Here is a 27,632-nt window from a genome sequence, read left to right on the forward strand (position 1 = left end):
GTGTTGTTCTTGTATTATTACATCTTTTGTCATTCGAGCATATATATAAGGCAATTTAAGTCATAAGAACTTCTGAGTGTCACATTCTTCCACTTCAGCATTGTAATAAATACTACTTCAGTCAAGAAATTGTCCTCTTAATTTCAAATGGACTACTGACTGAAGTAGTTGCTGGTAGGCATGGATAAGAACAGCAGACTCTGGCTGACAGCCTTTGACGTGCACGCAACTCCTTGAATGTGTAGATGATCACCAACATGACTGAGGAGTGCAAAGCCAACTCCATAGCTCCTGTCTATACTACAATTTACTGTGCACCTTTATATGTGGTCTTTTATAGCTATATGGTGAAACTGAAAGGCCAGCATACTCATTAGGTGATTTAAACTATCTCCATGAGTGGAAAACGTTGGTTTGGGGATTGTAGATCATCGATAAGTTGCTCATGTGTGAAATGAAAAGCCACCTTGAGGTCAGCTTCCAGTAAATTCATACTGAGCTCAGGCAATGTGGAAACACCTGGCTAAGCCCACTAATTATTTGATTGACTACTATGACTTGAAAAACAAGATAGAGGTATTGGACAATAATGACTTAATCTGAACTTTTAAACACTGCTGCTTTTTCAGATAAAGAGATCAGGGTCTGTAGCAAATGCAGCTGCCACAGGGCAGCACAGCCCACTGGTCTGCAGTGATAGTAGCTCTCTGCAAGGAGCACACAGCCGCCTTGATCTGATGAGTTGCATGCCAAGATTTTTAGACAACCAGATTCCTGAGACATGACCTGCCATACTGGAGAGCCAAGGGATAGCGGAGGTTCAAGGGTGATGCAGCCAACAGTGCTTTCTTAGGGTTTCTGCCTAATACTACGGCGGGATGGAGCTGGCTGCAGGGGGAATGGAGCAGGTTCCCAAGAGCAGCCAGTACCATCAGCCTCAGCCGCTTCTGTGTGCCCCTTTCCTCCCTGTGCCGAGGATTCCGATTACACAGCAATCCCTGGGGTAGTGCTGGCTCACCTCTGATTCCATGATCTAAAAGCCATGAGCTGATGAGAGATTAAAAGAGTGGCTCAGAAAGCATTTAAAAGCTGTGATTCTTCTGCTTTTAAGTTGTACTTTTTGCTGGTTCACTGAGAGCTCTTATTTCCAAATGTTTGATATTGCTTTGACCTGTGTGTCCAATGCTATGGGCTTATATGGCTGTAATTTCTTACTTGTCCAATATAAATTTTCTTGAGGAAGTCACCAATGCTGTGTCCCCTGTTGACACTCTTGACATTGTACTGTTCTTAGCCTAACATAAGCTAAAGAGTCTGTTTTTCAAATGGGTTTGTGATGCCTTACAAATTTTATACATGTGAAAACAGTATTTTTATAATGCAGATATGGATTTTGTATAGGCAAAAGGGATATATGAACTGTATAGATGTAATTTTGGTAATCTATACCTGGGCATTTCTGAAATACATGTTGTGAAGGAGCAATTAATGACTAGTAAATAACAAAGAGGTTCCAAATTCTTAACTGAAACCCTGGTCCATGTGCTCTATCAATTAAGGACTCTGTTCTGTCAGTTTTCAAGGGAATTTTTTAATCAGCTGCAGTTATTAACTATAATTTAATACTGCTGTGAATTAAAGTTAACCTATCATATAGGATGTTTCAAAGGGTTCCTCTTGTGACTTTGCATAAGAAATGCCAGAGATGTGAGAGATGTACATTAAATTACATTAAAAATGTAGCCAGAGAGTGCATGTTAGGTTCACCTTATGTCCTGCAGGTACCCACTCATCCAAACTCAAGGTGCAGAGTCCTCAAAGTCACAAACCCCTCTCATCTGAGAGAGGAAGGAGTGACAGCATCTCTCCCTCATCTGATGGCATTGGGGCTAATGAGCCCAAGGGGAGCACCTTGCCAGGCATACACAGGGTCTCTCTTTCAGGACTCACTTCATCCCACCTTGCTCACAGCACTGCATCCTTCAGAGATGCCCTCAAAACAAGCCAGGATCGTCTCAAGAGTGCGTGCTAACAGCACAATGACTGCTCTCTGATGGAGACGCATACCAGCGCTTGGCCTTTCCAAGTCCTGTTGCTCTCTTCAGAGTGAACTGGGCGGTAAGCTTGCCACATCTGGGGTTGTGCTAGCCCTGCAGTTGCTGCCAGAGCTGCAGCTGTAGTCATCCTCAGAGATAAAGTGAGGATGCCCAATGTGCACAGCCTTTTCCCCCCAAGTCCTCTGTACCACCACCACTTGTGCTAGAGCAGTGCTCTAGCGTTGTGCCATCTGCAGTCCTGTTGATAAAGAATTAATGATGCCTAATGAATGAAGCAGCTTGGGAGGTAGAATGAGGTCTGAAGCTACGGCTGGTAAGCTACAGCTGGTACAGCTGTCTGTGCTGCAGCTGGGACATGTACTGAGCTCTGCTGTGCTCTGCTGTGCCCACTCTGAGACTGAGGGGCAGGGGCCAAGGCAGCACACCCCAGCCCTTCCAGAGGTACCAGTCCTATGCGTCTCTGATTTTGTTGTGACATAAGTTATCATAAGCTATTTGGGATGATAAAAGCTTTCTGAGAGTTCATGGGCTAGTTATTAACTTACTACAATGTCTTCATCTGTATGTGTGAACTACTACCACTGTAGTAAAGCTCTAGAGATTGATGCGAGCCAACAGGAACGTGGCTTTTTGCCATGCTCCCTATGGGCACCACTGCTGTTCTATTAAATGAGTTGATTTAGAAGAAATCACCACTGAATTTAATAACTCTTGCAGCTGACCTAATTTTCACTAGAAAGATTTCAGCTTTTCTAGTAGACTTGATGGTATGTCAACTCAGCATCAAGAATTTCTGCGTTTTTTCTATTGCCTGACTGGCATCCTGCCACACTGAGCTAAAGTAAATTACAGCAGGGGGAACTGTCGTTTAAGAATACTAGAAAAATCAGTGTAATTGTTTTACTTAAAGAATTATATTGAAAACATTACTCAATCTGTTTTTCTCTTCTCAGTTAGTAGCCTCCATTGTGTTTATCAGCTTTGGCGTGGTAGCAGCGTTCTGTTGTGCAATAGTTGATGGAGTGTTTGCAGCACGACACATAGTAAGTACAGTGATTTTCTGTCATCTTTCATTTTTGGTTACTTATGTCATTTCTAGCAGGAAAGCATTTTCTTTTGTTTTATGTGTAGCAGCATATTAGTTTTTTTCGATAGTTCTTCTTGTTGGAGAAATGTCTTTTGGCAAAAAATCGACAGGAAAGCCCATCATGCCAATATCCAGAGATGGTGCCAACTGCTTATTCATCTCTCAGGGAGTTCCAGATACAGAGGTGATGTAAAATGATGTAACGACAGGCGTGCTAAAATGCATACCTGCTTAGGAAAGGGGAGCCACTCCAGCCACCACCAGCATTTGTTTCCTTTTGCACAAAGGCTTTGTGGGCGCAGTAAGGATTTGGACCGCACCAGATGGTGATGAGCACCAGAAGTCCCCATGCAATCTTTAGAGGGAAGTGGATTGCAACAGCACAAAGGGAATGTTTTGTTGGGGCAAAGACAGCGGAGGAAGTAGCAGGCTTTGGTTAGAGGTAGTGTGAAGGGGGAACCAGCTGAGTGACAAACAATCCAAAATTCACTACCTGCCTGCCATCAAGGGGTATGTGGGTCATTTAACCAGAGTGACTAGTATTTCCAGTGTGTCTTCAAAACCCATTCCTCCTTCTTCCCCCCAGCCCATTGCCTTCTCTGCTTCAAAAGGACATTTGTAGTCATTCACAGTACTGCTGTTGCAGTAGCGTTACTAGTAGTTCGTTACTGTCTATGAGTGCCTAGGAGTCTTTCTCATGACCTTCTTGTGTGAGCACTAGACAAACTTAGAACAATGTTTTTTTATTTTGGCTCACTGAGTTCAACTTAAAATATTAGACAAAAAGGTTTGATAGAGGAACAAGACAGACTGGGTTGTGGTGTCATTTGAATGTGCCAGTTTACATGTTAGATATGTGTTGTTTGCTGCTCTATCTTTTGAGATAGAATACCTAAAAATCAATCTAAACCCAACCTTTTAATTGAGCTTTGATTTCGAAAAGCATCAAGAAAGAATTAGCTATATGTTTTGATAGACGCTAGAACGCAGATGTAGTGTGCTACATAATACAGCAAGTATGATAGTCTATGACCCCCTCACTGCTATGAAATATCATGAGCCTGTTCATCTTTCTGCTTATGTTTGTTGAGGGGCAGCAGAACACCACTGGCATCAGTAGAAGTCTACTTAATTTTCTGTTAGCAAATGCATCAGAATAATTAGGCTTTGGATCACTTGGAGCATAAAGCTGTAAACTGATTTCTTTTTTACTGTTATTGAAGAGGACTCTAAACCAAATGTGGGCTTCAGAACCTCACGTGCATTGCACAAGGAAGACGACATTTATTGGTATAAAAAACTGAGTTGTGCAACATGAGCATGAATAAACCCTCTGGACTGTAATCATGTTCTGTGCTATACAGACCCTGCATTGTGCTGAAGTGGCCTGCTTTTACTTAGATTTGCCCTGCTGTTGCTCTGGATGACACCTGGTATAACTTCGTCTCTTATTAGCATAAGCCCAGGGAGCCTTTCCATGGGAGCTGCTTAAAAGAGGAGGGGAGCAGATTCCTATTTAGGTTTCCTGCTCCTGAGAATTTGGTGGTTGTGCCCCAGAAGACCACTGCCACTTATTCCAATATGGGACCAATCTCCTAATTTCCCGGAAACCAGACTTATTTTTGTCCTGCTTTGTTGTGATCACTAGGAAGTGTTCAGATGGCACTTGTACACTTTTACACCTTAGAACTGCAATGCAACCGTGCGGCCACAGCCCCCACTGCTGAGGTTAGACACAGATTCGCCTTCTCTGAGGCGAGTTACTGTGTCAGAGGACAGTCTGTGTGCGCAATCATCTCAAACACAGAGACAGGCATCGCCCCTGTTATCTTTCCAGGCGTTTCCTTTGTCAGTTTGCACTCTTCTGGCTTTAAGTTCCTTTCACATTTGTTACTTAGCTGTTTTAGAAACGACACTGCTTCCTATCTAAATCGAACAACAATATCATATTAGAATATTATTATACCCTTATATCTGAAGAAACAGCACCTCATACGTAATACCTACAGTTTATATTTGCCTCCTCTTTATTGTAGCATAAATAGCTGCCTGGCATTGCTTGCTGTCATGGCATGCCCTTGATGTGTTGTTACAGACTAAAAGGTTCCCTTCCAATTCAAGATATTCTATGATTCTGTGATTCAGTTCATTGCAGTGCTCTGCGGGGAGAAAGTGGCCCAGCGAGTTGTCATAGGAGAGCACCAAGGCACAAAGTCATTGCACTCACCCAAGAAGAAAGCATCTTACAATCTTGGGTGCAGTTCTGTATCTGGTTAAGTCAGTGACTTGGTATGACTGCATCGTCTGTGGAGAGCTGGAGACTGGAAGGGGCTGGCCACCATCCAGCCATCCCTCAGAGTGCTGGAGATGGACAACCCAATGACATGAACCTGCTTCAGTCATGGCATGACATGCCTCATGGAAATCTGGTTCCAGCTGTTTACGTTTGGGCCAAGTTTTGTTTATCATATCTGTCTCATCTGGTCTCCTTCACATATTACAGAACAAAGAAATACTTAGTAGTACCATTTGTTGGAAAACTTAATTTGCATGTCAGCATGGTCACACTCACTTCATCTTATTCTCCTCCTCTGTCTAATAAGGAGCTTAACAGGATCAGGTGGAGTAAAGGTGTACATCACCTAATTTCTCTGACTGACACACCTGGGAAATCTGTAGGGGTGGTAGGGTAAGTACACTCCCAATTTGCTTTACAGGAACAGTGAGGTCTTATCAAGAGAAGGTGTGTCGTGCAGATTACGGTGTCATCGCCACTGCATTACCTCCCCTTTGCATCACCACTAATTTCCTTCAGGGAGAGCAGTAACACCACGTTCAGTCCCTTCCCCGCAGGCCAGTACCAGCCATTTTCAGACCTGTGTTGTGCTGTTGCTACTTCAGGCACTGCCTTTGGGGGATAACTGCTGGAGAATTGGAGTAAACTGCCCTCTGTTCAGGGAAAGGACAAAATCAGGGCATGTCAGAGCAGGTGCCCAGGTCTACACTAAAGCCGTAAAGTTTTTGTGAGGAGGAGTTGGGCAGCGTTCACATTTCTGTCTCCAATATCGGGGTGCTGATACCGAGGCTCCAGGTCCCTTTTCTCCTGGAAGGAGAAGTAGTGGCTGAAGCCAGGCAGGCTTCAGACCAACAACAAATACAACATCCTTCACATCAATTTGGAATAAGAAATGTCTCCTGTTTTTCATTTTATTTTTAACTTCATTTGAGTTGGGAGGGATGTGGAGAGGACAAATCACATTATTATAGATTTTTCTTAGCGTGTGCCTGCTGTGGAATGGAGACTATTACTGTTGCACATTTTCTCCTGCTCTTGTAAAACTGTGGATAGAATAATAAATACTTTCTCTGTTTTATTTTCTTCCTAAAAGAAGGCATAAAATTGACAAGAATTCTTCCAGGAAAGGGATGTATTTCAGAAAAGAGATATTTAAATTATTTAAGACTCATTTTAAAACACTTTGCTTAATAGAAAGCTCTGGAGCACAGCACTTATAAAATTAAGAACACTGAAGGAAAAGTAGCTTGATTTAAAAAAGCAGTAGCTTATTTAAAAAATAGTGCAGATGTAATTTACTGTGTAAAGTTAATTTCACCATTGGTCCCTTCAGCTGCGCTTTTCACCTTAAAAAAACCCCAAGCCAGAATCAAATGAAACAAATGAAAGCTGGCATTAATGTGCAGTGTTGTTATTTCAGAAAAATACGGTGATCACAGGAATCCATTATCTGCATTTGTGTTTGCTTGAGGCATTTTGTTATTTAGCGGATGAGAACAGCCCAGCTGTGCAACAGCTAATGGAGATCATCCAACAGCCTCCTCTCACCACACAGGCAGACCCCCTGTCCCACCTCACATACCCATTCTCTGCAGTACCCACTACCCTCCTCTCCATGCCTGCAAGCCTTGACCATTACCGCATGATCCTTAGCTTTGCAGTTATCCCCCAGGCAGAACCTAAAATAATCAGCAGCAAGAAATCCAGTTATGAAGTGAGGAAATTGCCTGCAAGAGCTTCCCGAGAAGGTTAGGGAGATGACAGGTAGCAAAAGCAGGGGAAGATATTTTAAGCTGTGGAGACAAATGCTCTGTGTCATCTTTTCACACGCTCAGCTGGGAATCATGGAACATCGGTACTGACACATAGCCAGTCACATTTTCCTGAAGTATGGGATAAAAAGAGACTCGGGTGTGCCTGAAAGCTCTAGGAGAAGCCAAGAGGTCAGGCAGGGGAAGTCCTCTCTGCTTGACTATAAGAACTGCTTTTTGATCTTTTTGAGTAGAGTTCAAACACCACACCCAGGCAGATTTATTAGAGGGGATCCACTAAAAAGAAAAGCAGAGCTGAAGCACTTGGGATAATACCAGTGAGAACACCAGAAGACACAGCAGTGAAATTGCAACTTGGGACTGTTGCCATTATGCCTTCTCTATGCACCTATTTGGCTTTGTCTTCTCTAAAACAATTCTTCAGGTAGTTCAATGCAGCAATAAATACACCCCTAAGCCTTCCGTTCTCCTCATTGAACAAGCCCAGTTCCTTCAACCTGTCCTGGTACATCCTGTCCTTCAGTCTTCTGATCACTTAGTGGCCCTCCGCTGGTCATACTGTAATTTGTCAAGGTCTTCCTTGTATGGGAGAGACATTAAAATTGGACACCATACTGAGATGTGGCCTCATGAGTGTTCAGCAAAAAGGAATAATCACTTCCTCCAGCCTGCTGCTGATGGTTTCCTAATGCAGCCCAGTACGCAGTTGGCCATCACTTTTGCAAAAGCACCCTGCTAACATATGTTTAACTTGTCCACAAACACATCCGTTGTTTTTTTCTTTGCCAAGCTGCTACCGTGTCAGCTTGAACTGTTGCCTGGGGTTATTCTAGCTCAGATGCAGGATTTTACATTCATGCTGTACAAAACCTAACACAATACAATCAAAGAATTTAGATTCAGATTCAACTATTTTTAAAGATGCACTAGATTTCTCTTCTAAATTTCTCTCACCAACAGAAAAGAATAAAAAGGTTTGGATGCTCTATTAATTGCCATTTCATTACCATTTTTGGCTTTTTTCTAAGCATGAACTGGGCTGAATTTTCTGTGTTTATAAAGCCTAAGACTTTGATGATGACCCTTAGGTACCTTATCATTAATTACTGCTACATCCTCTTAGCTGAGGTTTTGTTTTAATGCAGTTTATGGTCTGGCGTGAACTTGCTTTAAAGGAAGTGATTTTTAAAAGAGTCTGATTTTATGTGGTGCAATGAAGGGACAGCATAAATCTATGGATCAGAACTGTTACACATACACCCTGTCCTGTCCCCTTGTGCTTGGAGCCGGGTTCCTCTGCCATGGCGAGCTGCAAGGTCCAGTGAAAAGCTCAGCCAAGAGCTGTGTAACTAAAGTATCTTAGAAGTGCTTCCAAGATGTTACTCTGAAATAGTCATTATTTCAGGGGCCTCCTAAAAGAAGCCTCCATGTTTTTTATCTGGGTGGGTGGAATGGACACATCTTTGAATGAATGCTTGGATAGTGTAATGGATGGTGACCCTTCCAAAGATTATAAGCTGCTTACAACTTCTGATTGTGAATGGTGAAGTGACAAATTGGCAGAATAATCAGATGCACTTCAGGTTGGCTTTTAAGGGTAGCCAACAGCATGGCTTACTTTATTACTAGCAATTTGAGAAAACACTATGATAAGGTACTGTATTAGGAACTGAAACCTGAATGGACTATGCTAAGGGAAATCATGTTATAAGAGCCTGAGGAGAAGAGCATCCTGCTCTGTTGTTTTGCAATTTCAGACCTGTTTTTATACAGATAGACCCTAGTCCATTCAAGAGTTTTCTTAAGTGTCCACAAATAAGAAACTGAGGAAGTGGTGGAATATGAAATGTTGGGAAAACTGGTCCAGAGAAAGGAAAAGATCCATTTATCCATAAGGTTATCCTGCTCAAGGTCAATGGGGGTTTGCTCATCTTCACTAGAAAGCACAAACACAAATGGTTGCTTTGTTTGTGGAGATCTGGGGACTTTTTTGTTCTTGCTACAGGCTGCCTTGGATCATAGTAGTGAAGTGGCAGAGGAATAAGAGACCGTCTGTAGTTTTTTCATGATGTAGGATAATTCTGTAAACAGTAGTTATTCTGAAAGAGACTAGATCCCAGCTGTAGTGCCTCTGGGATAAAAATGTCTTGCAGTAGCTTTGAAATCATATATTGTATATACACGTGATAAGTGATCTTGTCTGGCTGAAGCATTTTAATATGACTGCATATGTATAGCGGAGAGGCTTCTTGGTGCCTTAGGCATGATATCACTCACTTCAGGCAAAGGTTCAAATTCCATCCTGCCTAAAAGCAGAGACAACATGTTAGATTCTGATTTACAAGAGCAGATTCTCACAAGCTGTTCTCAACACTTAGTTGTGCAAGAATTGGAACTGATAGAGAGTCAGGCTCCAAACCTGGGCTCCCATTTTGCACTCTTTCTGACTTCATGTCTATATGCCAGCTTTACACTGATGACTGGAGTTCTCAAAACTCATGTAGATGTTAGAGGCATATGTGTATAAGGAAAAGGAGGGTGCTGTGGAAAGGCAGAGTTGCTTGTCCATCATGAGATCTAAAATGCACATCAAACCAGGCAGTGTTAAGTTGTCCCTTGGATTCCTCTTCTCTTGTGCAAAGCCACTTCTGTGTCACATTGATTTAATTTCATTTTCAGCTGATCTAGTTTCTTCCTCTTGATAGCGGTGGCTTAAAGAATTAATTAAAATAGAACATAGGATCAGGCACTAAGCCCTGAAATGAACCTGTAGCTGAATCGGAGGACACTAAAACACTTACCCCTAGCCTGGGATCTTCACCCACATGGTTTAAGTGCAGCTTGTGGACTGCTGAAGTGTATCAGCTGGGTAATTACCTATAGATTTGGGAGTTTAGAAAGTAAACTTGAGATATTTATCTGCTCTTTATGTATGTTAACTCAAAATACTGTTTAGTAAGACAGGCATTATGTAAACTCACGTTCTGGGCAGCATAGAGATATGGCAGTGAGCAAATGGAGTCTTTCATCTGGGGGATGCTGATGCAAATTGAGCACTGGTTGGTACAGCTCAAAAGCTGCTGTGCTAAATAATATCAAGACGGCAGCCCCCATCCAGTGAACAAATAACTACATTATAAAACTGCAGTCCCAGCCAACTCTGGCAAAAAATAGTGTGAGTGGGTGTGGGTTTTGGTCCCTTCAGCTTGTCCAAAGGATTTAGATCCAGGCTGTTTTGCATTGTACCTTTCTGTGCTACAGAAACCAGATCAGGGACTTGAGTGCCTCACAGAAACCACGTATAAAATACTCTTAGTTATGTAGTATTTTATGCCTTTAGACTGAGAAGCTGCAAAATCACCATGGCCACTTGGTGCTCTAGCTTCCCTCCCAAGGAGAGAAGCTCCAGAGAAGAACAGGGAAGCTGCACTAGCACTCTGAGGTTTATCAGCCTCAGCAAACATCAGCGCTTTCAGTGTTTTATGGGTTACAGACTGCAGGAGAGGTGTCCGCAGTAAAAAAAAAATTGTGGGATTTTAAATAAGGGTGGCTGTCAAAAAGTGGCACCCTCCTTCCCCTGGTTTCACGATTGTGCCTCAAGTCTTGTACCAAGGCACAGGAGCCTGCCTAGGGCAGGCTGAAGGGAAAATTCACCCCGAGGGCTTCCCCCCACCACCACCTAAGCTGGCTCCCAGCGGGATTGCCCCATCTAATTTATCTCAGGCAGACAGACAGACAGACAGACAACTGTCGGTGCCAGCCCAAGGCGAGCGGCTGGGGAGGTGTAGCTGGGAGCTGGAGGGAAGGCAGGACCAGGTCTTGGGGCCGCAGAGGTCACTTGGCTCAGCTTAAAGCCAGCATTGAGCCAAGTTAGAAGCGATGAATCCAATGATGACTGAAACAATCAAACATTATGAGGCCTCTTCTCAGGATGTCAGAAAAGTACAGTCTGAAATGCCATGAAGATCTGATGATTTCTGCTGTAAATGCAGGACCCCAGTCAGGTCAGCGAGCTGCAGGTTCCCTGCTGCTTTCCCAGGCCGCTGCACGTGTGTGCTCAAGAATTGGTGGCAGCATCTGGTGGTTGCACATGCAATGGCCGAGAATGTCAGTCCTCTTCCCATCTTTGAAGTTTCTTGTGCAGATTACAGACACTCAGTCAAGAATTGCAGCAGGGGTGCCCAGCAGCTTCGCTGACGACCACTGCATTTTACTACAGGGTGACTTCATAAGCCCATGGCATGTAACACAGCTTACAGTCATGCACCAAAGCCTTGCACACTTCAGGCCAGGTCTCCTAAAAAGCCATTTGAAAATGTTCTGAGCAAGCCTGCTGGCCTTTCCTTTGAAGAAAAAAACAAATAGTTGTATTCCATCTCTAACAAAGTTGTTACCTTGGCAACTGGTGGTAGAAAACACAACTCATAAAGAATAAGTGATTTCTCATTGCAATTAAGTTAGCTAGCCTCTCTGGAGAAGAACACTAAATGCATTTTACTTTCTCCATGCTGCTACATGATACAAAATTACAGCTAATTACTTTTAATTCCATTTCCATCCTGTATGACTCATTAATATAATAGCATGCCATAGCATATACCATAAAGGGTTTTGGTTTTCTTAGCAGAGTGAGCACTAAACATTTATAACTGAAAACTAGCACTAGTTCAGTAGTGATTTTTATATTGATGGTCCACCAAGGTGAAAAATGTTTTATTGATGAACTTCTTAAATATGAAGTTCTTACATTTGCAAGCAGTGCATTTGGAGCCAATGGTCAACTCTCCCACAGTATTAATACTAGTATTAGGCCTTGCATCTGATGCTGAGATGGGAAGCACAGACTGCATTCCTACAGTACCAATTAATTACAAGAGGGGATTTATTCTTTTTTATGAATTTAATTTAAGAGTTGGAGCAAAAGAGGACTCTTGCAACCAGCTTAAGCCAATCTGCCAAGATTTCTCTTTTGTACTGCAAGATGACTGCATTCATGTAACAGTTATGTTCATGCATCCAAATGCAGTTGAGTATGCTTTAAATACTCTTCTTTGAACATCACAGTCCAGGTGGTAAAAGAGCTCCTCATGCTGGACAGGTCTCCAGCCTAACTGAGAGCTCTGGAATGAGTTACAGATATCTACAGATGTCTGGTGCTTCCAGACACATCAGAGCCTGGAAGCTCTGCATTGCTGTCTGCTCTGGCGCGCAGTCAAAATCACCTCCTTTCAGGTGAAGATCTCCCCCACAGTAACTGCGGTTACATTGGTGCTGTTGTAAGTTACTGTGGTTTTGCTAGAAGAACCTTCCTGGGCCAAAGGAGGGATTTTTGGATACCTTTTTGCCACGCTAGTATTTTCAGCTGATGCGTAAAGAGCAGAGTAGAGAAAAAGTACATCCTAGCTCTAGGACGGAGCCAGTGTGTTTTGGAAAGCAGCAAGTCTAAGGAGGGATGAAACATCAATGTGGTAAAAAATCTGAATGTAAAGTAATCTAGGGAGATACTGTAGTTAATTGAGCTAACATAACCCATGAATTACTGCGTGTCTACTAGCAAGATGAAGCTGGGTTGCCTATAATGACAGGTATTTTGTAAGGTATTAGGGGCCATGTCTACTCTGCTGCTATGAAATAAACTCAAGCATCAGCCCTCTGTCTAATGGTTAGCTGCCACTTCAGCTCAGTTTCAGACCACCCCCACAAGCCCTCTTGAAAACAAATCCGAGCTAGAAGGATAGTGCTAAGCTGGGGGTGGGGGAGAGGTGAGCAGTGTGGATGGGAACATGCGGCCTCAGGACTGGAGGTTGGTCTCTGGCTTTTATTTGGCAATGTAGGTATAGCCTGTGGGACCATTGCTAGATTACTGACTCCAGCTCTGATGTTTCTTTATTATGCTTTGCAAAGGACATTATCAACTTGGAAGGAGTTCAAAGAAACGTTTGAAATTTAGAGTGGCACTTTTTAGCAACAGTACTCAGAAGTTTGAGCTATTTTGTTTATCAAAGAAGAGGTTGAGAGGTGAATTGATCTTGGCTTCTCTAAAGTATCTACATACTCAAACATTAACTGGTTACAGAGGGCTTTTAGTCTTTTGCACAAAAGCACAAGTACGTGCAGTGAGTTGAAGTCGATGCTAAACAGATTCAAACCATGAAGCAGACACAGTTTTGACAATGATGAATTAGGGGAACACGTTTGTCAAGGGTATGGATTGTTCTCTGTCATTGAAATATTGAAAACCCAAGCTTCTTTTTACATGATCTGAGGAAGCTTATCCAGAAGTTATGAACTTGACGCAGATGTCTTGGAGTGAAATTATTTAGCCTATGTTATTCAGAAGGTCATTTTAGAGCAGGGTCTTCAAAGAAAGGTCTTGTGAACTACTTTTATGGTCAGGTGGAAACTCTATTGCCTCTTGTCAGCTGGTGCCAAGACCTGTTCCCTGCTGGAAAATGTTTAGAGGTTCACAGATTAAAACCAGTTGAAAACCATTTATCAAGATTTCTGATCCAGGTTTGCTGGTCTTCAAATCTGCAAAGGAAATACAATCTTTAACATGAACATAACTGAAATAATATTACTAAAACCACTATTCCTCAGATATTGGATAACATGCAAGACAACCCAATGATGAATAGACTGGATGCATCCAAGGGCTTGTCAGCAAAACTGTCATCTTGCAAATGTTTTCTGGGCTAGAATGCAGAGACAGGGGAGGGCTTTAAGGTGTTTGTCCCCATGAATCTGCAGTCTGATATTCCTCTGTTTCCAGGCAGGTTAAGTACTATGCATACAGCCTGAATATATTGACATTACAGAGGAGCTGGTAGGATGCTTTAGTTTGGTTGCTAGATATTTTCCAGTAAGAAAAATAATGGGAAACCCTTTTTAGGAGAACATCTTAAGATCTGCCCCCTCCAGTTTGCATTGGCAGGGACAAAGCCCCCTGGTTATACAGCTCCTCTTTTTATTTTTTTTTCACTGAAATTCCTTTCAGGTTTAGCTGAATTGCAAATTCTTTAAAATCCCTTTTTTCTTCCCTGCTGTGACTTGTTTTCCTGAGGGAAAAGGGCTGGTATTGTGCCAACCAAACAGAAAAGTCTAAACCATTAGGCAGCACACACATTGCATTTGAATGCCAAAGAGTAATTCCCTGGTCAATGGGAAGGAAAAAGAGAGATTCCCGATTCCTTTCCCAGCAGCATCTCTCTACCTCTGCCACAGGATCTCCTTGTGCTGTTCTGCAGCCTCAGGACTGGGGCAGAGATAAGGCTGTCTCAGGTCCCCGGCCACCCCCTGCTCTCCATCTGCACCACTGTGTAGGACAAAAGCCTTCACTGCTGGCAAAGACAAGGATTGGTCCAGCTGCCCCTCGCCCGGTGACACAAACATTGGTCCGTTGGCTTCCCTTGTTGAGATGTAACAGCCCACACTGAGATCCCTCATTAATGTCATCATTTCGGTCACTGAAGCTGCAGTAATGCAGCTTTGAGGTAAAAATTCCTTGAAGATGCAGTAGGGAACATCTTACTACAACTGCATGCGATAGGGAGGGAGGAAGACTACTCTTTTATTTTAAATTAGGAGTTTGCACTCTGAGAAAACATTAAGCAAATGACCGACATGTTTGAGTGTATGAAAGCTAATGGTTAAATGCCACTGCCATTTAATTACGTGATCCTGTCTCACGGAGGGGACAAAGTCAATGCACAACAAGGCAGAATTTTTAGTGCACTGGGGTAATAACAAATCTGGCACTTCCAATTTCTTTGGCTCTGAAAATTAAATAATTTTCTTTTAGCTTTGCCTCTAGTGTAATTAGATAGGTGAGAACTCCACTGAGTATATTGTAATTGACTCCAGAGACACAGAGGGAAATTCTACACATTTTACTCACATTAATAATCATATTATTAGTGCGAGAAATAATATGGGAGGTGAGAAAGTGATCAGGATTTGATCCATGTTTAAAATGACACTGGTATTCTGGTTTCCATAGATTATAGTCTCCTGCATTTGTACATAGAGTATAGCCTTCTATAATCTGCATCTCTTTCCATAGATTATAGTCTTCTGCATCTGTGTGGCTCCTATACATCCAAAAATCAGTTTGGGAGGGGGAATTTATTTAGCAATGTAGAATAGCAGCTTGGATCAGGGGAGATTTACTGTCTGCTTCCATCTTTAACCTTACTGTACAAAGCACTAGCCACGATGGAATTTATGCAAAGCATACAAAGCAAGTTAATTACAGTTTAATCTTAAGAAAGGTGGGTGACTGGGGCAAAGGGCTTGCAGCCTGCTCTGAAAAACATAATCTACTTCCCTCTGATGTGCTGCCAGCAGATGATAACTTCCTTCATCATTTCCCTTTCTCAGAAATGTTTGTAGGCTATCAACAGATGTTTCTGTTCTATAAAAAAATTTCAAAGCTGTTACACAGATACATAGAGGGGAGAGGGAGTAACCACCTGCAGACTTCAGACTACAGCAAAAATACTTGGCATTTTTTCCATCATTTGTCAAAGGAAAAACAGTGCTTTGAGTTGCCCTGTGCAGAAACTAGTGGAATAAAAAAAAGGTGCTGTTTATTCACATAGATCTAAATCAGCAAAGCACGTAAAAGTCCTTAAATTCTACTAGACTAAAAATTTAGGGTATTTAAGTATGCTGCATTTTGCCCTAGCAAAAGGTTTCAAAAACCCAATGGTTTTATTTGTTTCATCTTTAGGAAGAAACCATGATTAATATGAATAATAATATAATGTAGCAGGAATTCCTCTCTCTGTGAGTGGATGATTATTCAGTCACAAATAATGTCCATGAAAAAAGTATGTTCCCAGGTATTCAATGAAGTTTTGATTGATGATTATTTATGGCTCTATTAAGAGCTTATTAAAATGTGTTGCACCAGTGTTGACAGATTATGAAATTTCACACTTGTAATATATTTATTTAGTCTTTGATGAGAAATTCCAATTTTGAAAATATATGTTTTTAAGATATCATAGTTAGAAAAAATTTTTACCGACCTGCCTAGAATTTCCATGGGTGTATGCCTCAATGCAGTTCTCTCCCCACTCCCAGCCAGCAGTATATCCAGTGGCTTTTTTGCCTCTGGAGCACTGAGCGCCATGTATTTGAACATCTCTGATCTGAAATGCATGTAAGCTTCAAAATGACAAGCCAGTGGAGATGGGGAAAAGCTTATTGTACCTGAGCAATCAGGGTATGCATGAATCAGTTCACTAATTGTTTAAAACATCTTAATTTTATAACTTGTGTCTTTCCATTCCTCCTAGGGCTTCTCTCATGGACTTTCACTGTCTTATATTTTGGGACTTAGTCCTGCAGTCCCTTCCGTTTGGACGAGCCCTGTCAGCCTGGCCTCTGGTGTGCTGTGATGTGTGTCGGTCAGGGTTTTCCCTTTACAAGGATAGTAGGGAGCTTTGATGGCAAATTGCTGGGCATAAACACCTACTTGCTGTGTGTTTTCTGCTCAATAGCTAACATAAAAATTTCATGCATAAAGCTGTTATTACATTACTTAGATTATAATGGGGATATTTAAAGGGCCCTGCCAGTGGTGTGCCATGCCCTGAAAATTAAAACCAACACTGCAACATTAATTAGGTCTCCAGCATTTTATTTGTATATGTAGATATTCAATATATATTGCTCAACTAGATGCATTTAATGGCAGCCTCTTTTCCTTCTCTTTAATGTAAAATAAATCCAAAAGAGTAAAATGTAAACCCCCTACATTTCAGTTAGCAGGATATTCAGTATTTCCAAAGTGTAAAGGTTAGTGTCTTGCAAAATGACATTTCTTGCAGTAGTATACTTAAAAGACTTATGTATTTCTTATATATTCTGATAGCATTAAGGCAAAAGGGAGGAGGTGGAATGTATTTCATGTATTTGAGTTACATTACCAGAAACAGAATAAACAGCATTCTTGTGGAAAAGTTAATTACTCACATAGCACAACATCATTATAATCAAGACAGAGCAATCAGTTCATATAACAAACCCTATAATCAAGGTAATGTAATCAATGTAAGTAATCAGCTCTAACAAGCAATTAAATATCTAGCTGCATCAAGCAATAACTAAAATTACAGCCTTGAATAATATCAGCTAATTGCATCATTAGAAACTTGCATAAAAGCCAGTGGTAAATCTAAGTTTTTAACTACGCAAAATAGCTGTTGCAGGTATCGTGGGAAGGTCTACAGCCTCATCCTGAGAGACATTAGCTAGCAAAACTTGACTAAAGAAAAGCAGTCATATTCCAGCACCAGGCTTGGATTTGCCAGAGATCTGGGCTATAAGGGCAGGAGTAGGCTTCCTCGCTGGAGCCTTGCGTGCCCCCAACTCCCCAGTACAGCCAGAGCAACTGCCTCTGATGCCATACTGGTTTGCAGCACAGCAGCCCCTGAGCAGACAGGCACGGTGTCACCCAGCAGCTCTGCAGACAACTCTTTTTTCTTCCTGCCACCACCTACGCTTGCATCAGCTGAAGGCACGGGGACTGCTGAGCCTCCATGGGGGTGTGCAGGGGGGTCAGCTCCCCTTTCTTCACTGCAGATGCTGGTGAAGGCTGATGGGCCTCTCCTCCCACCTTCATGCCAGGGAGAATGTGGCCCGAATTCATTGAAAGAAAAAAAAACTATTTGAAGAGGATTTAACCTCCCCTAATAGAACTATGTCCATCTGAGAAAAGACCTGTCTTTCCACATCAAGAATAGACCTGTCTGTGCACATCATCTAGCAATGGGGCAGCTCCAGCATCTGGAGGCTTTTCATTTGACTGCAGCAGTACTACCAGCCCAGAAATCTCCCCCAAATAAAGGAGAGTGAGACTGAGGCTACCACTACAAAATATTTTAAATAGAACAAAAATGAATGAGGAAATACAAAGTGAGACAGGTCCATGTATTTGTGTTTTTCAGCCATGACAGTATAGAGGTACTCTGAGTACTTGCTGGTTTGAAAGACCTGAAATGAGTACCTGCTGCTCTCAAGCATTAAGAGAATAGGATTCTGTAGGATCCAGTCTTTCAAATTAAATAGTAAATCTGGTTTGTGAGAGCAAAGAAGTTTTTAAACCACACCAGCTGGTTTTCCTATTTTCAGCGCTGGAGTTGGGTTATTTCAGCATAGCAGACAAGACATGCAGGGTCCCTAGGCTGAAGCCCAGCATTTCTGGAAAAAGATTAGCTCTTAAATTCATGCAGGGCAGATGGAGAAGCACAAGAAAGGGTAGTCTAGAGTGAAACTCTCAGCATTGTTCTCATGGCATGACCTCACCCAAAGTGTGTAAACAAATACTGTCGGGAGTGCCTCCTAAGTATTTAAACAAAACTGGGAATGTATTATTTGCACCAGGGGATCACTAATGTATTGTAGTTACAGTAGAGGTATGGCATGGACAGAAGAATCCTGTCTCTCTGTCTTTGTATCACTTTGAAGGTTTGTTCAACTGTACGTTTGGGAACCCTTGACTTTTAAGGCAGGGGCAATACGTGTAGAAACTGAATCAACACATGCTAGCCAAGTCTGCAGCTTAGGTCAAAAGAACATGTGAAAACCTAATTCTATGGCTTATACTTTCTCAATGTAGCTTGATAATTAACGGCTGAATTTTGAAAAAATGGCAAATAATTTGAAAACATTCTGTTCCTGATGGTCTGGTCCATTGCAGCCCTTGGCAGTAGCATAACCTCAGGGCTAGGCTGCTGCACAGACATAGGACTGTGGGAGTCCAGAAATGGCTTGCTCTTGTTTTTTAGCACTCACCCTTCCAAATCCCAGCCAGCATGCACTGTGCACTCCCTGACAGCCCAGGACATTCTATGTTGTTAGTCAAGGTGATACTCTCAAGAGGACAAAACACAGAAGAAAAAGTAGGAAACAAACACTAGTATCACAGGGGAGGAAAATTGCTGAAATGCAGAAATTGAAAGACTTGGAGGCCCACTTGGTGAAGTAAACTAAACTGATGTTTGGATTCAAAAGCTGATGATGAGCTTGGTGGCAACGAGAGAAAAGCTGTTAATAACTCTAGAAAAGAATCTCTTGGTGCATAGTCAAAATGTGACGCAGGTGGGAATTATCACAGAATCATAGAATCATTTAGGTTGGAAAAGACCTTTAAGATCATCAAGTCCAACTGTAAACTTAATATTGCCACGTCCACCAGTACAGTTCATTTTCTTCCCATAACTGTGCTTTCTCAATTTCCTTAATTTTGAATAAAATTCAGATTTTTTTTACAATCTCTGTCTTTCAGGCATCGGTCCATAGTGTTCAGGACTTTATTTTCTAGCATCTGGACTTCCTTTCAGGGTCATAGTTTTTTAAAACTTGGGGTTTTGTAGCAACCACAGCATTCCAGATTGCCATCAGCCAAATGCTTACAGCCAATTTATTATGTGTTTTGAGTTTCTTAGTGAATGAGAGAGACGGAGATGCAGTGGCTGGTTCAAGTACCAGCCCCTTTCGCATCCCTGACACTGACTGAAAGAGCACATCCACTCAACCCAGTGCAGCAAAGCCAGGAGCTGATGCCTGGCACTCCCATAAGAGCAGTCCCTGGTGTTGAAGGGAGAGGAGAGAAGCCCACCGAGCCCCATACTGGTGGGGCGCAGCCCCAGGGCACTGGCTTGTCCAAGGAGGCACCTTTTCCTGCGGGAGCAGATGCTCCATCCTGCCCAGAGGCTCCTGCAGTTGAGCAGTGAGCCCTCTGTTCCCAGCTGCTCTCTGAAATGCAAAGGTTATGAAGATGCTGCCATTACTTACAGAAATAATTTTCAATGAGGCATATGAGGAGTGGTATTTTAATAACTATCTGTAAACTATGTGTACAAAAATTTAACATCTCGTGAATTATGGGTAAGGCATTCTGCTGGTCTACCAGGAGGTTAAAGATTTTTTATCAAGCACGAGAGAAGATACAGGTCTGTAAGAAACTAGCCAGTTTAAAATGGTTATTGTAATTAGTTTATTTTCTTTTCCATCAGTTGATGTGGGTTCAATATTTGGAAATCTGGAATTAAAGAGTTTGGAGGGGGTTATTATTTCTGCTCTTTTCTATAAATAGTGAGATTATGCAAGATAAATTGTTTTCTGAAAGCCTCTTCAGCTCCAGAAATTGCAAACTGAAAACTGAATTGCATGTTTAGCTGCCAGTGAGTAAGAGCCCAAAACAATTGTCAAAAAATCCCACCCTTGTTTCTGATTCCAGAAGGTATAATCATATGCTTCATGTGAGAGTTGCAAGGCTGGGGAGCAAACAGATGTATAAGATGATGTTTTGTTTCTTAAGGCTGATACCCCCTCACTGCAGTATTGAGCATACTGACCTGTACCTTAGACTCAGGTGTTCCTTTATACCCATCTTGTCACAGCCAATATTGAAGCTGTTTGTAACATTTTAAAAATGCATAATTTTTTTTTTGAGTGAAAGCACAACGATGTTTGTATTAATCACTCCTATGAATCCCTGGGATCTCCCAGCAGTGGTCTTCCTCAGGAGACAGCCATCTCATTGAGAATGTTGTTGACAAAGACCGAGAAACAGCTCTTGGTCAGAGAGGGACAAGAGTGACAAAAGATCTGTAGCATTTCCTCTTGTTATTTGTACAGGGTGGGATCCAGTCAGCTTCAGCTCAGGTCCCCAGACAGCGATCCAGTCTGCCTGCTTTCCCACACTCCGAATATGTTGGCACCTTCTTTCATGAGATTCTGCTGTCTTTGGTCTGAAAGCTCTTGGGTCTGTATGCTCCCATGTGCCACATGCTCTCAGATGGTCAGTGTGAGGCAGACACAGATACCTATGCTCCATCTAGCTCTTCAGAAAAGCATAAAAGCTAGTTGCTAATAACATCTCTTTGTTCATATTTGCATGCGGGCTTTCAGAAAGTTAGCAGAGAGCCTGATCTTGAAGGGAGTGATAATCTCCAGAACACCCAGCTGTTGGAACAAGGCTGAGCTGGCACTGAAGGGTGATGTTTCAGTTTGCTTTTAGGATTAAACTTGAAAAATCTTGGCAGCTCCCTCTTCTATTCATTGCTAGCTACGCTGTAGATGAAAGGGACCTACAAAAGTGTTGTAGGAAGAAAACAGAAAATGAGAAACCTCAAGTTAATGACCCACTAAAAACATTAGTCTGGTTGTGGACTCCTCGCTTTTATCTATATTTGTCTTTTACATGTGCGCAGGACCGTTCTGGCCAGGCCAACTGGCGTGGTGAAGCCCACATCCTTACTCTTAAAGCCTCTTAGAGTCATAGGCAGCATGGCAATGTCCAAATTACTTACTGGGGATGGTTCTCGGCCCATGCTAATTTCCAAACCATACCCAGAAATGATTTTGGAAGAGTGATAGTTTGCCCAGGCCAAAGCCATCACAGGCACAGTTCTAACAATTTAATGGGCTTGATGACCGAGTTTCAGGCCTGGGAACATTCCCTGGCACTGATTATTCTACACTTCTATCGATGCAGCCATGGAAGCTAAGACTAAATAAATACTGTAATTGGAAAAAAATAGCCCTCACTATATAATTATTTCAATAAATTATTAGCCATGTTTTGTGTCTGTAAAGTATGGCATAAATTTCAGTCAATACATTTTATGCTATATCTCTTGTTTTCAGAAAGTGGACTTACACATAAAGGAGATGGAATTTTCCCTATGTTATCCAAAATATATGTGTTCTCTGAGGAAACAAAAACTGGAATAGAAATATCTACTTTCCATACCTCAGTTAAGAGCCATACAACCTCCTCCCCACAGACATTGTATCAAATCTACCAAAGATACTGTTCAAAGAACACTTTCCTTACACAAATAATGTATTGCAGTGCTCCCACCATCAGAGAATGTGGTTTTTTTATTGTATGCTCTTAAAAGAAAGCAACCAACCAAACCCCTCTATATTTAGACTGAATTTTCTCTTCCTTGGCATAAAGCCTTCTTTCTTAGCTGTCTGTTCATCACTCCCAGGTTCTAATACACATGCAAGAAAAATACTGAAATAAAAACTGTGCAAGAACAGGGAGAACTACAGATTGCTCTGCAGGGTTCAAGGCTGAGCGGTTCTGATTTGCCTGAAATTAAAGGGAATTACTGGGTGTCCAGATTTTTTTTTTGACACCTCTGAAAGTTTTCTAAACTTAGACTGATGGCAATCTGACTGTATCTGCCCATTAGACACAAACACACTCATACATAATTAGCTAAGAAATCATCTTTCCTAGTTCTCAGAAGGATTGAATAAAACCCATCCATTTTTCCTTTACGTCAATAAATAAACCTAAGCATGCAACTACATTTCATACAGAATTCTTCCTCTTTTTGCCAGCCTACTGGTGTTTGTCCTCTGTTTATACCAGCAGAGCTCTAACCAACAGATCTTTCCCACCTGCCCATTTCCAGTTAGAGTTACTCAAAGAAACAGAGAAGGGGAAGGCATTATTTATTATATATTAATATATTAAAATTACACATTAGTGAGAGGTATTGCATAGCTCTGTTCCAATAACAGCAGTTGAGGAAGTTCCTGATGTCAAAGGATATCAAATTAGTTAAACAGAATATTGTTGCTATATACTTTAAAGCAACTGTGAAGGTGAAAGACATATATACTATAGTATATATATACACACTATGGTATGTAAAAGTAGCTCTGTCTCTACCAGTATTACTATAAGCAGTAGAATCGAGTAGAATGAAGGACTGGTAGGTATCCTATAGTCGTACAGAGTCTGCAATGAGCAATATGAAAATATAAAGTATTTTATGAGCAGTCAGGAATACTTTTATAGCTTTGAAGTATGTCTCATTTGCTCATGTTATTAGAGGGCCCTATAAAATCCAATGGGTGTTAATGTGGTGTGACATACTGTTGGATAATTTTTAAACACTTTTTAATGTCTGTGTGGTGCCTTATTCATATAAACGCCTTAGTATACAGACAGACCACAGCACCTCTGTGGCATGAAAATCTAATTCAAATGGAAGCTTTTACCAATGCAACGTTTGGCATTCCCCAGTGTACCTCGACTTAAAAGCTGCATGCTTTAGGTGTTGAGTCCTGTGGGTGTCTGGATAATGTCAATGTTATCTAATCTTTGGTATTTTTAGACACTTGATCATCACTCATTTATTTTGATTTGGGGTCACCAGACTGACTGCACATACAGATGCATTTAGAAGAACAGACTGAATGCAGAAAGCTGGCTTTACTAGTGCAGCAGGCTTGCTTTTCAAAATTAGGTGCATGAAGTCCTCATTTGCTACGATTGTGCATGCAGATGTATTAACTGTATTCACCGTGGTCGCTTCTATGTCACAGCTCTGACCTTTTTGCTGCACAGCAATATGAAGCGATAATAGCTGGTATGGATTAATCAATCACCTCTCTCCCCAGGGAACAGTGCTGCTTCCAGTCACAAGCATACTTGGATGAAAAGCATGTTTGTCTTTTCCCTCAAAGACCAAACCAATAAAAGGACCAATTTCTTTTTTAAGAGGAAGGAGGTGTAAAGGGTAGGAAAGCTGTGTGAGCCAAGAGATCAGGGCCAAGGTGAAGGTCCTCCTGTACTTGTTGGAGGCAGATTAGACGGCTCTCTCACTGCCTTTAAAAAAATACAGATGTGTCTGAGGGGAGGATCTTAGCGTTCCGGACCAGACACAGCCTCACAGTGTGATGTGGTGGTGTCACTCCTCAGTGACCTGTAGTAAGGGCATGCATGCCCAGAAGGTAAGGTCAGGGAGCATCTGTTTCCAGGTGCTAAGGTATATTTGCTAAATTCACAACCTATGATACTTTGAGAGAACTTGTTAATGTGCTTATACCCTGAGGTAGGGCTGTGACCCTCTTCACAAAATCACAGAGCTGCTGAGGCTGGATGGCATCTCTGGAGATTGTCTACAATACACCCATAGAGTAAAAAAGATTCTTCTTATGTTTGAATGGAATTTCCTGTATTTCAGTTTGTGCTTATTGCCTCCTGTCCTTTTCCTGTCCACCACTGAGAAGAGTCTGGCTCCATCTTCTTTACTTCCCCCATCAGATATTGATACACATTGATAAGGTACACTTCAGCCTTCTCTTGTCCAGGCTGAACAGTCCCAGTTTTGTATCATCTACAAGCTTGTGGAGGGTGCACTCTACCCATCAGCCAGGTCAGTAATTAAGATGTTAAACAATATTGTCCCTAGTATTGACCCCTGGGGTAGACCACTGTTGAGTGGCCTCCAGCTGGACTTCATGTCACTGATCACACCACCATGATCTCAGCAGTTCTGCCAGCTTTCAGTCCACCTCACTGTCCATTTATTTAGCCTGTACTTCATCAGCTTGTCTGCGAGAATGAGATCATTGCCTTGTGACTGCACACAAACCTCCAACTGTCTGTTCTCCATGCTGTGTGTGTTAGTGTACAGACACTTCAAAGAGTGCTAAGCAGCCTAGAAAAGGGATGAGTGCTTTCCTTGTGCTGTCCTATGGGTGCTTCATTATTCATGTGCATACACTTGAAGTGGGCCCCATTTAGCCCTGTTATGTTGATTATGAGATTTCTCTTGTCCACATCACCCTGTTCACTTCACTTGTCCCATTGGTCCACTATTTCCTCACTTGATTGTTGTTCCTCATCCCGCTCCCCTGTTGCTCCTAATTTAAGGCTCTCATCACCAGTTGACTAGACTGTAGGCAAAAATGCTTTTGCCCTGGTTAGTCAGGAGGATCCCATCTCTTCCAAGAAGTCCTTGATCATGAAAGATGCTCTCATGGTCATAAAAGCCAAATTCCTGTCGCTCATACCAGATGCACAGCCAGTCCTTGACCTCCTGGCTCCGTCCAGCCCTCCTCAAGCCATTTCTCCTCACCAGCAGGATTGAGAACACTTGACCATCGCCCCTTCCAGGATCTTCCAGGATCAAACTGAAACTTGTTATTTTTGTGAACATGATGGACAGTAGTTTTTCATGGATTTACTTCTCATGGCAGAAAAAGCCATTTCTACTGCTCACACCCCTTCTCTCTCATTTCATCCCCATGCAACAGATGAAATCAGAGTTGGAGTATGATACTCCATGAAAGAAGGGCAGCACAGCCTTTGGCTGATACTATGCTTGCTGTGCTAGCAGAGAAACTACAATCCTGTTCGTCCTCCCAACCACATCTGTCCCTGGAAGTCATGGCTAATGCTAATGCTTTCGCAGGCCCATGGAAGAATGTTGTCCTCGTTCAAGACATGGCATGCTGTTTGTGTGGTATTTGCTTTTCCTCTAGAGAAAGAGTTACTGAAGCATTTTTTCTTACACTTGTGTAATATAAATAAATATTTTTGGATGCAGGAAGCTAACCTTTCCCTAACCTTTGGGAGTTGGTGTCCAAACTTCCTTGGGTTTGCCAGAGTAATCAGAAAGGCAAACAAGCTGATGGATGAGCTTTATTCATTGACCTGTCTGCATTCCTGCCTAGCTCTGCATTTTAACTGATTGTGTATTTTGGGTCAGCAGATTTATACAGCGCACACTTCATTATCCAACAAGCAAAGAATACTCAGAAGTGATCTTAAGTAGTGCAGATCTTTATGCAGTTTCTGGGTTATTCCTGGATGGCTCATAAAGGTTTAAAATGCAGTGAAAATGAATCAGCATAGATTTACGCTAACAACTTAAGTAGTCCTTTGCTTTTAAGTTAGCATGGAAAGAGGGGATGTCAACGAGTGAGTTTGCATCTTCTCTCTTGGAAGTGGTCTGACTGACATATTGGGGAGCACTTGAGTGCTTTTGAAGGCACAGACCAGGACTAGATAAGTGACAGAAAGTTGAACAAGGCTTTTTTTGCCAACATAAGTCATTCCCACACTTTGTTCTGGGACAGACATCTGGTCACAGAGGACTCTTCAGTCATCAAATCCTCCCTAGGCAAATATGGTCTAGTCCTGAAACTGAGGTGTGCAGCCTCTAGCCTTCAAAGTGGCCATTCGCCAAGTTCAGAAACACACATCTTCCATCTGGCCAAGGATATTTCATTGTGTTCTTCCTTTGTATCAGCTTGTGGGAACTGTTACAAGCAAAATATGAAATAAGAGCAGTGAATGTATCTTTTGCAGTAAGCATAAATGGAAAATAAGGCAAAAACAAACAGTGGGAATTACTTCCCCTTTATGCCTTCATTTCTTCGTTATTCTTTGTTTTGCTTTTGGGGTTTGAAGTGTGTATAGTAAGTGGCATGCTTAAAGTATTAGCTATCTTACTTTGTTTTCACTATGGACATTGTTGAAATCCTTTAAAAAGAAAGTCCCATATCTTGAAGATGAATAGCAAAGTAATTCTTTGTGCTGGGTAAGAAACTGTACCATGAAAAAGAGTGGCTGGACCATTCTTATAGAGCAGTACTGTCTGACATCAAGCAAGGAAGTGCTTAAATGCCAGGGGTGATGTCTCCTTAAAAGAGGTGACTGGTACAGAGAAAAATATACTCACATAGCTTAGTGGCAGAGTGAGGAAGGAAAATGTAACCCTGAGGAGAGCCATTCTGGAAAGAAAGCCAACACAGGGGTGTGTGAGCTGCTTACCCAAGTGTCTGCATTGGCTTCAGCTCCACAGAGCTGTAAGCATCTGGCATGGGGACGTGGGACGTGGTGCCTTCACGCTTCCTCCAGACTCAGTACCTTTTTGGCTATTTTTCTCTTTACAGGAACCCAGACCTTTGTATAACAAAAGGTGCCAGTTTTATTCAAGTGGAATAGGATTCCTATACGATGCCTACCAGACAGAGGTAAACAAACTCACCTCATCATGTGTTCATTGCTGCTATGCTTTGAGGGGCTGGGGAGGAGGGAGGCAGGTGTTTGAGAGCATGTCTGTGCATGTAGGTCACGGGTTGATAGAAACCCGACTGTTTTTTCTCCCACAAGTGACTCCCCGCTCTACTCCAAGCCTCTGGTGATTGCAAATCATTACAACCAGTGAGGTTTTGAGTCATCATCATCAGTGTTTCTATCCAGTACATTACTCTGAGACTGGAATGTTTCCTAGTCCATCTATACTGTATAATAGCTGTCTGGAATGTATTTGTCACATTGGCATCTTTCTCTAAGGAGGTTTTTGTAGACTTCAAGTGGAATAGGAAATATCTAAATTAATCCATTTGCATTGTCCAGAAGACTTCAAATCTCCTCTGTATTTATCCAGCACAGGCCAAGAATGTCAGTGGTTTGAATGCAGCTTTTTTATTATCTCAATGACATTAACATGGTCGGAAAAGTGCCCATACCCAAATGGCTAGCCTCCTGAGAAGTCCAGATTTAGTTTCTTTTCCTATTTTTCATTTTGTTATTGTGGTAAATTGGTGGGAGTGAAAAGAAAATCAAGCAGAGCAGGACTGAGAACAGC

At 42.0% G+C, this 27,632-nt stretch overlaps 1 protein-coding gene across 1 annotated transcript in view; it reads left to right on the plus strand.

Moving 5' to 3' along the window:
• TMEM255B (transmembrane protein 255B) overlaps nt 1-27,632 on the plus strand; it is a 71,645-nt gene that overhangs the window by 26,922 nt on the left and 17,091 nt on the right. Inside the window, exons 4-5 of the mRNA XM_010575796.1 lie at nt 3,011-3,100; nt 26,935-27,015. Of these exons, the coding sequence (XP_010574098.1) occupies nt 3,011-3,100; nt 26,935-27,015 (171 nt within the window). The remainder of the gene's footprint in view (nt 1-3,010; nt 3,101-26,934; nt 27,016-27,632) is intronic.

Source organism: Haliaeetus leucocephalus, unplaced genomic scaffold (genome assembly GCF_000737465.1).
Source record: "Haliaeetus leucocephalus isolate CR32 unplaced genomic scaffold, Haliaeetus_leucocephalus-4.0 Scaffold495, whole genome shotgun sequence".
Classification (NCBI taxonomy): Eukaryota; Metazoa; Chordata; class Aves; order Accipitriformes; family Accipitridae; genus Haliaeetus; species Haliaeetus leucocephalus.